This window comes from Sander lucioperca, chromosome 17 (genome assembly GCF_008315115.2).
Source record: "Sander lucioperca isolate FBNREF2018 chromosome 17, SLUC_FBN_1.2, whole genome shotgun sequence".
NCBI classification, from domain to species: domain Eukaryota; kingdom Metazoa; phylum Chordata; class Actinopteri; order Perciformes; family Percidae; genus Sander; species Sander lucioperca.
This window is the reverse complement of record NC_050189.1, coordinates 5,901,707-5,915,822: the sequence shown is the minus strand read 5'-3', so window position 1 is coordinate 5,915,822 and position 14,116 is coordinate 5,901,707. Positions and strand designations below refer to the sequence as shown.

The window sequence follows — 14,116 nt, the reverse complement described above, 5'->3', positions numbered from 1 at the left end:
CCAAATGTGTTTCTAATGTTGACATCCTAACAGATTTGATATTTTGGTCTTTATTTTGGTATTTCAGCTTTTACCAAATCAAAGAAAGCACTGCTTACACAAGGCTTAATTAGCATGTTTGATCCTTAAATCCTTAAACATTAGGACTGATATTGCCCAAATGCAACAAAAAAAACTAAATCCATACAGATTAGTTGTATTCTTTATAATCTTTTGAGAAATAACTATAAATAAAAAGCTACTTTGTTCCTTCAGTCTAGTTTAACAGGCTTATGGTTATTTACAATGATAAACATTTCACATGCTCTACATCAGTCAGTGGTGTTTTTCATTGTTTACAGCAGCCTTTTACAAAGCAGACTGTCTCATTGGATGTAATAAATATATTTTTTTTAATTTATGGACAGAATTTCACTCACATAAGAAGTTATACATTGTGTCACATTGTGAACCTTGCATGAGGTTGAATTTGAATTTGAAATGATAGAAAACAACACTCAATTTGCTGATTTAGTAGTCACACTGTATAAAAAAAAGTTTATTAAAGTTTCATATACTGCATGTGTTCAGTGTGTCCTGAACATATTTAACGAGCCGTTCATAAGCCTAGAATGCTGCCCATCTTATGGTCAGTTGTTTTGGAAGTAACAAACAAACGAATGGATACCTGAGACTTGCTGTACATGTAGGAGAGAGAAGGTTTCTGGGGGTTGCATTCTGATATTGTTTATAAAGCGTCACCTCAGCAGGGACTATAAGGCTGCAACTAACAGTTATTTGTAATACTATTTAATCTGTCAAATATTTGTTAATCAAGCAATTGTTTAAAAAATACCCATTACATTTTGTTCTGTCACAAAACAGTCCAAAACTCAAATACATTTACTTTACAAACAGAGAACTTGATAAATGTCAATCAAAAGAATGTGGACAAATTGATTAATCAGCACCAGCAGTCATAAAGGTACATTGAGAACAAGCTTTTTCATCCAGCATGCCAGGCTATTAAGTGAGAAGTTGATACAAAAATTGAAACATCTAGGTGATGTTGTTTTCTGTTTTATCTGACTCCAACTCCTAGTTTTTGCAGCACTCCCAGGCCTTTTTCCTCGTACTCTGCCCTGCTTAGCCAGAAGGATTCCTTGTCTTTCATGATGTTGGCCAGCACCGCGCCGCCCATGAACACCATGTGTTTACGCCGGGGAGGGTCCTCCATGCGGATCTTAAACTTCTGCACAGGTGAAGAAACGAGAGAGAACAGGTGATTGAAACACAGTGCGTTTGATGCTCTATGTCTCTCTATGTGTGTTAGTGCACCAGATGAAACCGCTCCTACAACTGCAGTAGCAAAACTTATTTTAAAATAACCATCACAATAACCCTATTAACAAAATATATTCTCAATATAAGCTTTTTTTTGCAATAAATGCAACAAATATTGCCGTATAATATTGGGTTTGGCTTAACAATGCCAAAAAAGTAAAATGTCCCTGGTTATAAAATGGATGGATATGGTGGAAAGCTCCAGAACAAGCGAGTAAATGGACCTCGGGCTAAGATTGTTTTTTCAAATGCATTTATTATTACAAAAAGAGTAAAAGACCTATTATATCAATGCTAAGTAACATTTATTAAATGAATGGAAATGTCTTATGATAACATTGTTGATATTTATACACAATATTTCAACAGTTGGAAAACACCTTATCCAACATCGGGGTGCTGCTGTGTTTAAAAAAAAATGTAATAAAAAAAGTTGTATCCCATTGTATTATTCTCCAGAAAAGCAGAAATACCGTGAGTGAATATTAAAGTTCTTACTGATAGTTTCTGAGTGTCTCCCTCCAGCACCCTCTCCAGGTAGAGCTGCTTGATCTCTCTTTCTAGCCTGGATGGAAGTCCAGGGTACATGGTGGTCCCTCCGGACAGAACAATGTGCTTATAGAAGTCTGCCCTGCACAGAAAAACAGACGGTAGATGGGGTAAAAGAAATGCTTTGTTTGTCTCCATCCCCTGTTTATCTTCTGTAGGGCATTATTACAGACAGCAGTGAGGAGACTCAGACCTGAGGTCAATGTCTGCAGCTTGGATGGTGTTAAACAGCAGCTCAGCCACTCCTGCTCCTTCCACGTTAATGAGATGAGGCTGGAAGAGAGCTTCAGGGGCCCCGAACCTCTCTCCACCCACCTTCACCTGCCGGCCGTCAGGGAGCTGCACCACACAAAGGCAACGATTTTAGTTTTGCAGATGAACAAAATGGCAGCATTGTGTATTGTAGTGTGCCACAATCATAGGCGTAATTTACAGGGGGGATGGGGGTTAACCCCCCCAATAATTAAAACTGGCCAGTGCAACCCACTCCAAAACTCTATTATAAATTCCTTTACATAAATAAAGACATACCTTGATGCAGAAAAGGCACAAATTGTTGCAGAACAATTCACCAGAATGCAGGAAATGAAGTGTTTCATATGCTCAAAATTTTGATTTTGCTCAAAAGTGGAGATCTCAACCCCCCCCCCAATGGTGAACCCAAAGTTACGCCCTTGGCAGCAATGTATTTTCATTTACTGTACAGCAAGTGGAAGGCACTAAAATCAGACATGTTCAAATTCTACAAATGATGACATTAAAGGAAGTGTTTGATGTTTGGTGATATATTTTCCTGCCAAGAGTTAGATGAGAAAACTGATGCCACTTTCAGATGCATGAGTTTTATTGATCTTCTCATCTAACTCTTGGCAGGAAAACAAATAGGCATATTTCCCAAAATGTTGAACCATAGACTTTATAATATCAGATTTTAACATAGACATATGACACATGCCGTGAACTCCTCCACCAGGAAGGTGGTCTCTGTGGCCAGGCGCTGCTCCTGCTCGATGTTGTATCCGACATAGCAGAGCTTCTCCTTCAGCATGCGCACTGTCTCAAAGTCGGCCGTGTGGTTGAAGACGTAACCGCGGAGAAGCAGGAGCTGATGGCCGAAAGATAAAAGGTGAGTGTTTTTGTCATTTTTTTCTTTTATGTATGTTTACCAACATAATTTACTAATAGTTTTACTAATATTACTAGTATTTTCACAGTTTGTCTCATTTTCCTAATTTTTTTCCACTTGCAATATTCAGACCCTATGTCCCAAACACTGAACTGAGTGTCTACCAGCTCACCTTAATAAGGTACCGTGTGATGTCACGTCCTGCGATGTCCAGCCTGCGTGTGAGGTGGGGTAAAGAAAAGCCCTCATATACCGGACAGATGTGGGTGACACCATCCCCTGAGTCGAGGACCACGCCAGTCAGCAAACCTGTAAACAAGATTGAATCCCAAAAGATAGATAGATAGATAGATAGATAGATAGATAGATAGATAGATAGATAGATAGATAGACTTTATTAATCCCAAATTGGGAAATTACTCTGTAACAAGCAGTAAGTTACAAGGACATACACACATACTCACTCACACACATACAGAAAATACAAGAAATATATTAGAAATAATTAATAAAATATAAAATAAAATACAATCAAATTGAAAAATGAAATAAAAAATGAAATAAGATAGCAAAGATAAAAATGCCAGAACAACTACTGAAAAAAATATACTTAAGAGGGATGAAAAGAATGTACGTGTATATACAAGTGTAGAATAAAATGTACAACCTACTGTACATACATAGTATATATAACAAAATAAAATATGTATAATATTAAATATTATTATACAAGAGTATTTTATGAAAAAATTCTAATAATCCTGGAGGTCAGACTGAACAAGAAAGAAAAGAAGTTAGAAGTTTGATTTATTGTGTCTTTAAAGGTCCTATGACCTTAGTGGTCCCCTAATACTGTATCTGAAGTCTCTTTTATATAGACCTTAGTGGTCCCCTAATACTGTATCTGAAGTCTCTTTTATATAGACCTTAGTGGTCCCCTAATACTGTATCTGAAGTCTCTTTTATATAGACCTTAGTGGTCCCCTAATACTGTATCTGAAGTCTCTTTTATATAGACCTTAGTGGTCCCCTAATACTGTATCTGAAGTCTCTTTCCCGAAATTCAGCTTTGGTGCAGAATTACAGCCACTAGAGCCAGTCCCACAATAGGGTTGCATGATAGTGACAAAATGTGATATTGCCATATTGATTAAGAATATTGCGATATCGATGTTAATTTCAATATTTTTAAACATACGTAAAATAACAGAAGTTATGGGAAAACGCATCAAAATAGATTCATAACAAATTAAACAAGTTTTCTTACAACACACGGTTTATTTCAACTGACGGTCATATTGGACTGGTACAACATGAATAAAGAAATAACAACCATGTCTACAGAACAGGACATCTTTTACTGGTTGTACAGTATAAATATATAAATAAAGAGAACAGGACACAACTTTTCTTCTTTTCTCTGATTCGTTCCGTTTTGTTGTCTCTATCTATTTCTTCACTTACACTGTCACTCTGTTGAAATATGAACACACGTCACATGGTACGCTCCATAGGGTTTGTCACGTAGTGGACCCGTGTGCTGATGTGTACTAACATGTGCAAGTGGCACGGTAACTGGCCAATGAAACCTGATCATTATAACGTTTCAAGCGAGCTCTAAATCAAACACAACTAAGCCACACAGCCAACGAACGGGACGCAGCGCTCCACAAAATAAAATAAAAATATTGCATACTTATTGCGACACTTTCGATATATTGCGATAACGATATTGAGTCAATATATCTTGCACCCCTCGATATAATATTGCGCAACGTTATATTGCAATAACGATATTGAGTCGATATATCTTGCAACCCTATCCCACAATGAGCTTTACTTAGGATGTGCCATTTCTGTGTCTGTAGCTTTAAATGCTATTGAGGAGGAGAGAGGGGGGGGCAAGGTGGAGGGTGGCGGTGTGGCCTTGACCAGCTTGCGACCACGGTTGTAGCTCTATTTCTTCATGGGTGGGCCAAATTCTCTGAGCAGCTGTGGGCGGCAGGCAAAGCAGAGAAAGGGGAGGTAACCTTTCCCCTCATGACGACATAAAGGGAAGATTCCAGATCAGCCCATCTGAGCTTTCATTTTCTCAAAGACAGAGCAGGATACCCAGAGCTTGGTTTACATCTATCGCCATTTCTAGCCACTGGGGGACCATAGGCACGCTAGGGGAACTCATATTAATGTTAAAAAACCTCATAAAGTGACATTTTCATGCCATGGGACCTTTGAGCACTGAAACAACAATACAATTTGCTCTCAGTATAACACCATAAGATCAAAAAGTTAAAATGAACAAAGGATTTAATCCTTTACATATTCATTTTCCACTGAGTTGTGATGTCTTACCTTGAGCATACAGAGTGAGCACAGCCTGAATTGCCACATAAATGCCGTGGAACTGGTACTTCTCAAACATGACCTCCGTGATCTTCTCCCGGTTCTTGGTGGGGTTCATCGGCGGCTCAGTCAGCAGGATCTTGAAGAAGTAAAAAATGAAATACAAACTGTGAATGTTTTTAAAAGGCTTATTATGTGCAGTGTTTATCCAGGCATGGTATGAAACGTTTATATATATTTTTTAATTCTTGTAGGTTACAGACAGAGAGGATAATGCTGGAATTCAGAACATACAGATGTAGAATTAATTACAATAAGGTCCGTTTTAGTATTTTGTGAATTTTCTTTTGTTACTTCATGTGGTGTTACAATAGTTATATATGTTGTTGAGCTTTATTTTGAAAGGTTGACATTGTGGGCTTCTTGCAAATCCCCATAACAGATGCACACAACATTTAGCAATACAAACATTTAGCAAAGAAACTCCTGCAACATCTGTCCAGCTGTGTTCTACCTTGCACTCTGATGGGTTGAGGTCCAGGCGGTCGGGACCAAAGGTGTAGTCCCACAGGTGGAGCATGTCTTCCCAGGAGCGCACCATACCGTTCTCCATCGGGTAGGAGACCTCCAGCATGGAGCGGCATTCACTGGCCTCATCACCCACCATCAGGTCCTGGTGGGAGAGAAACAATTCAGCAAAGGGATAAGAGTTGACCTATCTGTAAAATGTCCATCAATTTATAAATACAGGATTAGGAAATGTTCCTTTCTTATGGAAAGGGGGACATTTAAAGCATACCCTTTCTCTTTTCTGTCTTTTTTAATTGTTGAGTGATGCTACAAGTGTGTACTCTACAGTTAGTCTGAATCTGTAACTGTTTTTGCCTTGCTTTGTTCAAAAAGGATGAGGACTGGGTATTTCTTTTCTAAAATTCCAATCCCGGTGCAAATATGATACCTTCATTTTGGCATAGATACCAAAACAATGCTTTTACCATACCATAGTCTGAAGAATATATACAGTAATGGTTATTATTGTCTTAACATAAGCAGCCTTACAAGAACTATATGAAAATATAATATTTAAATCAGGTGAAATATGATCAAAGAATAACCAGACTGTGCAATCCTGTGAGGATTACAAGAGTAAAGATCTGAACGATTTGCACAACCTCAGGTTACATAAGGATATGTAATTAACTGTGTCTTAGGCAGCTGACAGGTGTACAGTTCTAAGACTCTTTGATACGTATGAGCTGAGAGGTAAAAAGAGCTGGAGGAGAGGAGGTAGGTCAGGTGTTTAGTTAGCTTAACAAGTCTTACAGTCTTACAGACTTACCAGACAGCCATTCCCCTTTGCTTTAAATAGAATCCATCCACATAAACAGTTTTTGTTATTAGAGGCTGGATGAGAGTTGGTGTTAATAAGTGACAGATACCGGTAGTTTTATCGCTTTTATATCCCTTTTATCATCCTGTTGTTGTTTATCTCAAGTCAAAACCAGTTACATGCTATAACAAACCAGTTTATTTAAAGTAATCTCACCTTTATCTCAATGTTGCCCACTTTGGTGGTTGATCGTATGAGTGGTCGACCCACCATGGCAGGGAAGATGTGATCGGGGAAGTTGGATCCAGCAAAACCACACTTGACAAACTGGGGAGGGATGTGAGAGGGAAACATATTAGTAGATTTTTTCTGTGTGTGAATAAAGTTCTCATTTTCATGTATTGACTAAAACTAAAAGTATATCCCTGAATCAATGCGGCACTTTTGTACTACTGCACTAAAGCCTTTTGTAATGGATAATTTCCAATTTATTATAATAATTTATTATGATAATTTCCAGGAAATTGTCCCAGAGTATATTATCATTATGCATTTACCAGATTATTTATCAGGCAATGCAAATGCAATTTCATTAACTTTTGTAAAAGCATGTGTAATTATTATTTGGCAAGCACAGGGAAATACATGTTGTTACATTGCTTTTAAATGACCTGCAATTCACTGCTGCTCCCCTGCCTGTCATGACAACACCTCATACTGTAGTGTCTCAACTTGTCTTTGTGGCCATGGACACATTCTTTAGCCTGGAGAGATGCAATACATTCCAAGCAGAGGCAAACAACTAGGATAAAATAGGATTCTGACTGCAGGTATGGTTCATAACTCATGTTTGTCCTAACATATATCAACATTTGCATGCCACCACACAGTGTTGAGCCACTTCTGACGTTTGAGTATCTCAAATCTCTCTTCCTTATTTTCATCCAATAGTTGCTCATTTCAAAGCATCACAACCATTTATGGCTGTGTGTGTGTGCACATTAGAGGCAGAGTGACAAGTCCAGACAGATGTAGATTAGCCTGCAGTATGCACACAGATTCACACCCTTCAGATGTTAAACACTACAAATGATCCAGAAGCCAACTTTTAACTTTTTAGAGTAACCCCTTTAAATTAAAACATATGTTTCACACAGTTGGTGCAGGTTGCATACAAAAACAGTGTGACAGGTTGAAGATAACACAATAATAATACAAGCTTAAAATTTACTGGAAAAAAAGAAAGACAATAACCAGTGCAGTTAATAGGCTGTCAAGCTAGTGTATGGCACAATATGGACACTCTTTGACTTACCCCTGTACCATTGTCACAGACCACCACTTTTCTCCCCGCGCTGTCCATGCTTAAGCAATGAAGATTCTCCCCTCTGTCCGAACAGGGGTCTGACTAACAAATGACAAATTCAAGAATAATACGCATGGATTTAGCAGTGACTACAACTGATGAACAAGGTAAGCAGAAGTCTTCTTGCTACTCCTCCCAGTGTGGGCGGGATTGCTAAATGTATGATCGACCATTTTCTGTGGTCAGAGAAGAGGGGGAGGACCTGCTACACACTTCTTTGAGGGAAACACGTAGTGTTTTTTTGAATGAGGCATTTACAAATATTTTTTTAATGTTGACATTTCCTTAGACTGCTCATTATTTTTAATTGTCCATGGACTTTTTAGTTTTTTGTATTTTGAATTGCTTCAATTTTGTATTACTCTATGACGGTATGTATTAATAATAAAGACACCCAATTGTATTTCTGCCCCCTTATTTTCTACCATTGGCCTTCAAAAAAAGCAAGAAGCTATATGTCACTTCCGGCCGCCATCTTTTTTTTGTTTAGTAAACAGATGCAACCGGTTGCAACTAGTAAACACTGTTAAAAATCTTCTCCACTGTGCAGCAGAAACAACATTTTAACGTTCAAACTGGGTTGAATATTTTTGAAAACCCTGGAAATGTCCTCGAAACATGGGTAAGTGTTTTTATTTGGATTGAATGTTATTCATAAGAAAAACATGCTAGTGACTTGACACTAGTTTGCAGCATTAGTTTAGAGGGCTAACTTGTATGCTAATCATCAGTGCAAAAGTTTTAAACGTGAAAACTGTGATTACACAAGAAATAAACTAACGTTAGTGCTAAAGTCTTAGTCAGTGAAAAGCTCAGATAAAACCACTGTAACGTTACTCGATCTAACGTTACACTACAACAAAGTTAGCTGTTAAATTCGCCGCTGAACATATTCAATCACTAGCAGCAAAGGAGCCAGATACTTTTCTAAGGAGACTTAAACAGAGCTAAAAGTAGGGTGAATATTGGACTCAGATTCATGAGGTGGCCGAAAACTGAATGTTGCTCTTGTCTGCTGGATTTGTCCATAGTTCGAACATGTGGGCCTTAACAACTATGGCATATGTGGATTGAAACTAAAAAGGAATAGACCTTTTTTACTGCAGACAGTTTGACTTGCCACCACAGGTGTACCCAGCCATCATTAATGTTCTTACCTACACCTGTGCTTTTCCTGTGTCAACATTTTGTGAAGTGGACCATGAAAACATGGGAATGTGTGGTATTTTCTGACATAGTGAGCTAGAGATAGGCTAGAGTAAAGTTTCTGTGTCATTATTCACTAGTTTTGTATGTACTCAGTTTCAGTTCAGGAGTGCCATTACTGTTTGTATTTGCAATTGTAGCTCTGCTTTCGTCTCAGCTTGTGTTATTTAATGTAAATGTAAGTTCAGACCCAGGATTTATTTTGATCTGAATTGACACAGATTGTGTTCTTTGGTGTTGTTCCTTTACCTTCAATGGACTTGGTGACAACATAATCAACAAAAAAAAACATAACATCCCTTGCAACTTTAAACTGTTTTTTTAACTGATTTTTTTTCAACAATAACAAACTCCAAAAATACACAAAATGTTGATTTGCAGTTGCTGATATGATGTGATGAATCCTAAAAATTGGATTGTTGGATAAATTCATGCTGCACGATTGTGTTATCTTATCTAAGATTTTTTTCTGGGCTTTTTATGGCCTTTAATCAACAGGACAGCTTAAAGAAAGGAAAGGGGAGAGAGAGAGGGGACAACATGCAGCAAAGGGCAACAGGTCGGATTCGAATCCGGGCCGCTGCCAAGGACTCAGCCTACATGGGGCGCGCACTCTACTGGGTGAGCTAGGGGTCGCCCCACGATTGTGTTTTCTACCCTATGCTATGTGGCCCTTATGTTCATCGAGCCAATTTGGGGATTCTCTCTTAGTTAAAGTGAAGGCAACATTGTACTGTATGTGGCCCATAATACGAGTTCTAGCACATTTCATTGCTCTACTGCATTAATACAGTTTTGAACTTATAAATACAGTTAGCCAGTATTACTTTGGATAAAAATAGGTTCATTTATTTACATTAAACATTTACAAATTACATATTTTCATTGAAATGCAGTAATGTGTTGTGAGAAATGACGGTTGTAAGAAAGACAGCAAACAGTAGGCCTATGAGTGTGTCGTTCTGACATGAGGACACATAATCATATCCAACTAGGTCTCACTTTTCTCAAATGTAATAGGCACATTGAGTTAAGACCGATTAGTGCTTTACATTCTCGCTGTCTCATCTTTTCTGTTTCAGCTCCTGCAGGAATTTATCAGAGCAGCTCAGGAGCGTTTCCGAAACCCTACATATTTTAAACAGTAACCAAAAGAGAAGTGAACAGGTAAAACACAGCTGGTAACAAAAGTCATTGTATTTTAAGCAGCACATTTGCATCATTAGTTACATAAAGTCTGTCTTATGTTATTATTTGTTTTTGCATTGTAAAAGAGTGATGCCCTTAGTTCCTTTTTAAGGCAGTGAAATGATTTGAACTGGTCAGTCACTGTGTTTACATGCACATTATAACCTGATCACTCTGAATAACAGTGTTAAGGTAATTATAATGCAATTTTTAAAGGTTTACATTGTTTGCCTTTTACTAGTGCCATTAAAAGGTGTGTTTTGGACATCTATTCAAACTGTTGAATTGAGTTTTTGATCAAATACATTGAGTGATGGAGCAAAAATCTAGGTTATGCTTATGCCTATACCATAATGTAATGTTTAATTGCTTGCATGGCACTTTACAAAGTTGTCATATTGCTGTAATATGAAGATAATCAAGTTATTAATGTGCATGTAGATGTAGTTACATAGAAAATGGCCTACTCAAGGCATTGTTCGTTGTGTCCTCACAATTTCCATACACATGAATTATGTAGCTTAGATAATGACTATTAAAAAATGATCTATCAAAAATATTTTCTGAAACCAGTATCAAAACTTGAAATATTAATATTCACATTTTCTAAAGACCATGGTCAGCAGTAAACTAATTCATATAACAGTCGAGGTCATGTGCTTTTTTGAAGTGCATGTTTTTTTTTTTGCATATCATTGCCTTACAATGTCCACTCACAGCCACATCAAGTGGCTTCACCCTCCTCCCACTGAGAACACCTCCAGTGTGTCCACAGCCACAGACAGTTCAAGTGTCCTTATCTGAGTCTGATGATAGACGCTGCTCTCGCCTTTGCAGAGAGTGAGAGTTGTGATCATCTCAAGACTCAAACTCGCTGTCGCTGCTGACGGAGATCTCTGGGGTTGAGGCTCCTGTTCCTCTGCGCTCGTTCTCTGTGCTACAATCGCTGGCCTCCGGGCTGCCTAGGTGGCGAGGGGAGGGAGGCAACAAGTGGGGGTGATGACAGCGGTCCTGAAGGGAGCCATCAGGTGAGCTCCCAGAGGGCAGGAGGGAAGGATCCTGCTGCATTCTGGGTGGAGGGAGAGATGAGAGTGGGGTCCCAGATTGGATTTTTTTTTTTTACATGTAGCAAAGCTGCAAAATTATCAGGTTTTTTTTTAACAAACCATAACCTATTTCACCGAAGGCCAATTAGGTCTGGTTCTCAATTCACAAATTGAATCTATAACCGTAAACAGCTAATTTAGATTTGCCATGTGCCCGATTTTCTTTATCTTTTCTCCTTTTTATTAATAATCAGCATAATCTTGTGATTCTTGACATACCTGTTCTTTGCAGATGCAGCACGGTCTCTTTGACGGCGGTTCTTGAACCAGTTGCCGACCTGTGTGGGTGTGAGCCCCGTGGCCTGTGCCAAGTGGCGTTTCCTGGACGGGTTGGGGTAGGGGTCTTGGAGGTACCACTCTCTCAACAAACTGCGAGTTCTTTCCTAGAGAACACACAGAAATATATGGAATATTTAGGCTATGCATATGTTGTATTACCCCTGTTAAGTAGACAATACAAAGTACAATACTTTATTAGCATGGAATAGCACTTTGAAAAGACACCATATGGTGTTTTGATATCCACAATAATCATATCACTCTCATATGATGCTCAGTATAATCGCATTAGACTGGCTTTATGAATACAGTAGACGATTCTACATTAGAAGTATACATAAGAACTTAAAGCCACTAAATTGGATCATGTTAAGGGGCTTAATAGGCAGTTATCCCTCCTGAGGTTTGGCATTAAAGATGAACTATTTATATGAACAATACTTAACCCTGCCACATGAGGGAGATCGCACACATAAACAATACCCAAGAGGCAAGGTACATGCTTTTTTGCCTTCTCACATGCACTATTTCATTATCTTAATCTTTGAATCCTTTAAGTTTATTCCTCTCTTGTGAAATGTAGCGGTGTCATCATAACTCTAAGTGAAAACATACAATATGCCTGCTTCCAAAAAACCCACTAATGATCTCATGACACTGAAAAACTTAAATGTTTCTGAATTTTTTTTGTATACACATGGTGCTTGCACCAGTGGTCTGCATGTGATGCACTGCAAATGTTGCTCTTTAAACATGGAATAAATGTCTCTATATTGGCTCCTGGATAGCAGATAGATGGCTGATTTAGACTCTTGCAGGTCTGTGCTCATAGCCAGGTAAAGTGGAGTTTGCATTTGAAAGAAGTAGATACTAACTAAATTAGATTCAACTTTAATGGGCCCTGTAAAATTAAACTGGAAATCAATGCAGCTGCACACAGTAAATGTTACAGCAAGAAATAGATTATAAAAAGAAAATTGTGCTTAAGTGATGGTTTTAACACAAAAACATATTAGACATACAGATAAATAAAATAAGTGTGACATCATTTGTAAAGTTCTTTAAAAAAAAAATGACTATAGCCTATGAGACAAATATGAGAATGACAAAAAAAATAACACTTATGAATGGGCAAGATGCACAAGAATCAGTGCTAAAACTACTAGTTTTGGCATCTTTTGGAGCCATAATCTATTTGTCTGACATTATTTAACAGTATGTCAAAGCATGGATGTCCGGGTTAGAAAATATTGATCTCTGATCTTGCAACAGGCCACCATGTATCAAGTAGTTTAGTCTTCACGGCAGAAGGATAACCACAGCTCTGACCATTATCATCTTAAGAGCTTAAACACCAGGCTGCTTAATACAGCAGGTTAAAAAGCACATTTGCAAGAAAGCAAGTTTCCAAAGTTAAGATGCAGTTTCACATAATCTAAAATGCATGTTATGCGGCCCGGATCAACGCCTGATCAATTACATTTTCGACCCAAAACGATGAAACACGTGTGTTGTATCAGGGTCCCACTACATCAAACTTTCACAAGCAGCCATGTGGGTTAAATTATAGCACCACAGCACGTGTCGCTACATTGTGTTTACCTTAAAGCAATGCGTCTTCTGTTCGCCGTCCCAGATGGTGCGCGGCAGGGGGAACTTCTTGCGGATTCGGTACTTCTCCACTGGGCCCAGCGGCCGCCCTCGGAGCCTCTCCGCCTCTCGGTAGTGCGCGTCCAGCCACAGGTCTTGAAGCTTGGCGTGCGACTCGCGCGTAAACCTGTGGCTCTGGAGGATCTGGTAAAGACCCTCAAAGTTTCCCCCGTGGAAGGCGACCAGTGCTCTCGCTCGCATCACCGACTCATGTCGGTTCAGCGCTTCCCCGGCGGAGCCAGGGACGGCGGCTGGCAGGGACCAGAGGAACCTGCCGAGGCGCTCGATGTCCCCAGTCTCCTCCAAGTTCTCGCACACCCGAGCGACCTGGTCCGGTGTGAACATTGGCAGTGGGAACATCTCGGCTAGTTGCTTCTCAGTAGCTCACCGAAGAAGCTATGAAATGTTCACAAGGCGCATGAAATTATGTATCCAACCGTGCGTAACGCTCCGTGCGCTCACTGCCTTTTAAAAATGATGGCAGGTTTATTGACACAAGCAGCATCTATCTGCTGCCTCTGTTATATAACTGAGCCTTTCCTGGTATTTGGAGAAATGTTTCAGGGAAGCCGGTGCGCACGACGGCGGCTCCAGGTTAGTGCCAAATAAAGAAAGAGGACAAGGAGTCAACTTGTATTTATAGCTAGATA

General features: G+C 39.0%; 2 protein-coding genes across 4 annotated transcripts; both read right to left on the bottom strand.

Annotated features, from left to right (window-relative positions):
• Positions 1 to 368: 368 nt before the first annotated feature.
• On the bottom strand, positions 369 to 8,288 carry zgc:101810 (uncharacterized protein LOC493612 homolog). 2 transcript variants are annotated; one of them, XR_004895463.1, is made up of 10 exons: positions 7,987 to 8,288; positions 6,888 to 6,998; positions 5,856 to 6,014; positions 5,351 to 5,480; positions 3,171 to 3,307; positions 2,828 to 2,977; positions 2,066 to 2,211; positions 1,822 to 1,954; positions 931 to 1,231; positions 369 to 715 (listed from the first exon to the last, which is right to left on the bottom strand). XR_004895463.1 is itself a non-coding variant. In XM_031304481.2 (9 exons), the coding sequence occupies exons 1-9, from the start codon at positions 8,032 to 8,034 to the stop codon at positions 1,061 to 1,063; spliced, it is 1,185 nt and encodes a 394-aa protein (XP_031160341.1). In that variant the 5' UTR covers positions 8,035 to 8,288; the 3' UTR covers positions 369 to 1,060. The 2 variants fall into 2 exon arrangements, 1 of the variants encoding a protein (XP_031160341.1); XM_031304481.2 differs by having other exon boundaries at positions 369 to 1,231.
• A 1,778-nt stretch (positions 8,289 to 10,066) lies between these two features.
• On the bottom strand, positions 10,067 to 14,076 carry six7 (SIX homeobox 7). 2 transcript variants are annotated; one of them, XR_004895465.1, is made up of 4 exons: positions 13,419 to 14,076; positions 11,757 to 11,920; positions 11,002 to 11,500; positions 10,067 to 10,963 (listed from the first exon to the last, which is right to left on the bottom strand). XR_004895465.1 is itself a non-coding variant. In XM_031304489.2 (3 exons), exons 1-3 carry the CDS (start codon positions 13,824 to 13,826, stop codon positions 11,290 to 11,292), a joined length of 783 nt encoding a protein of 260 aa, XP_031160349.1. In that variant the 5' UTR covers positions 13,827 to 14,076; the 3' UTR covers positions 10,067 to 11,289. The 2 variants fall into 2 exon arrangements, 1 of the variants encoding a protein (XP_031160349.1); XM_031304489.2 differs by having other exon boundaries at positions 10,067 to 11,500.
• Between the last annotated feature and the right edge of the window lie 40 nt (positions 14,077 to 14,116).

Excerpts from the sequence above, each read along its gene's own strand:
- zgc:101810 (XM_031304481.2), bottom strand. The coding sequence starts at position 8,034 with ATGGACAGCGCGGGGAGAAAAGTGGTGGTCTGTGACAATGGTACAGGG. Across the intron at positions 2,978-3,170 it reads TCACACGGTACCTTATTAAG|CTCCTGCTTCTCCGCGGTTA; the intron begins GTGAGCTGGTAG and ends TTCGGCCATCAG. Across the intron at positions 2,212-2,827 it reads TCCTGGTGGAGGAGTTCACG|CTCCCTGACGGCCGGCAGGT; the intron begins GCATGTGTCATA and ends TGTGTGGTGCAG.
- six7 (XM_031304489.2), bottom strand. The coding sequence starts at position 13,826 with ATGTTCCCACTGCCAATGTTCACACCGGACCAGGTCGCTCGGGTGTGC. Across the intron at positions 11,921-13,418 it reads AGAAGACGCATTGCTTTAAG|GAAAGAACTCGCAGTTTGTT; the intron begins GTAAACACAATG and ends TGTGTTCTCTAG. Across the intron at positions 11,501-11,756 it reads GCTGCATCTGCAAAGAACAG|AATGCAGCAGGATCCTTCCC; the intron begins GTATGTCAAGAA and ends CCCTCCACCCAG.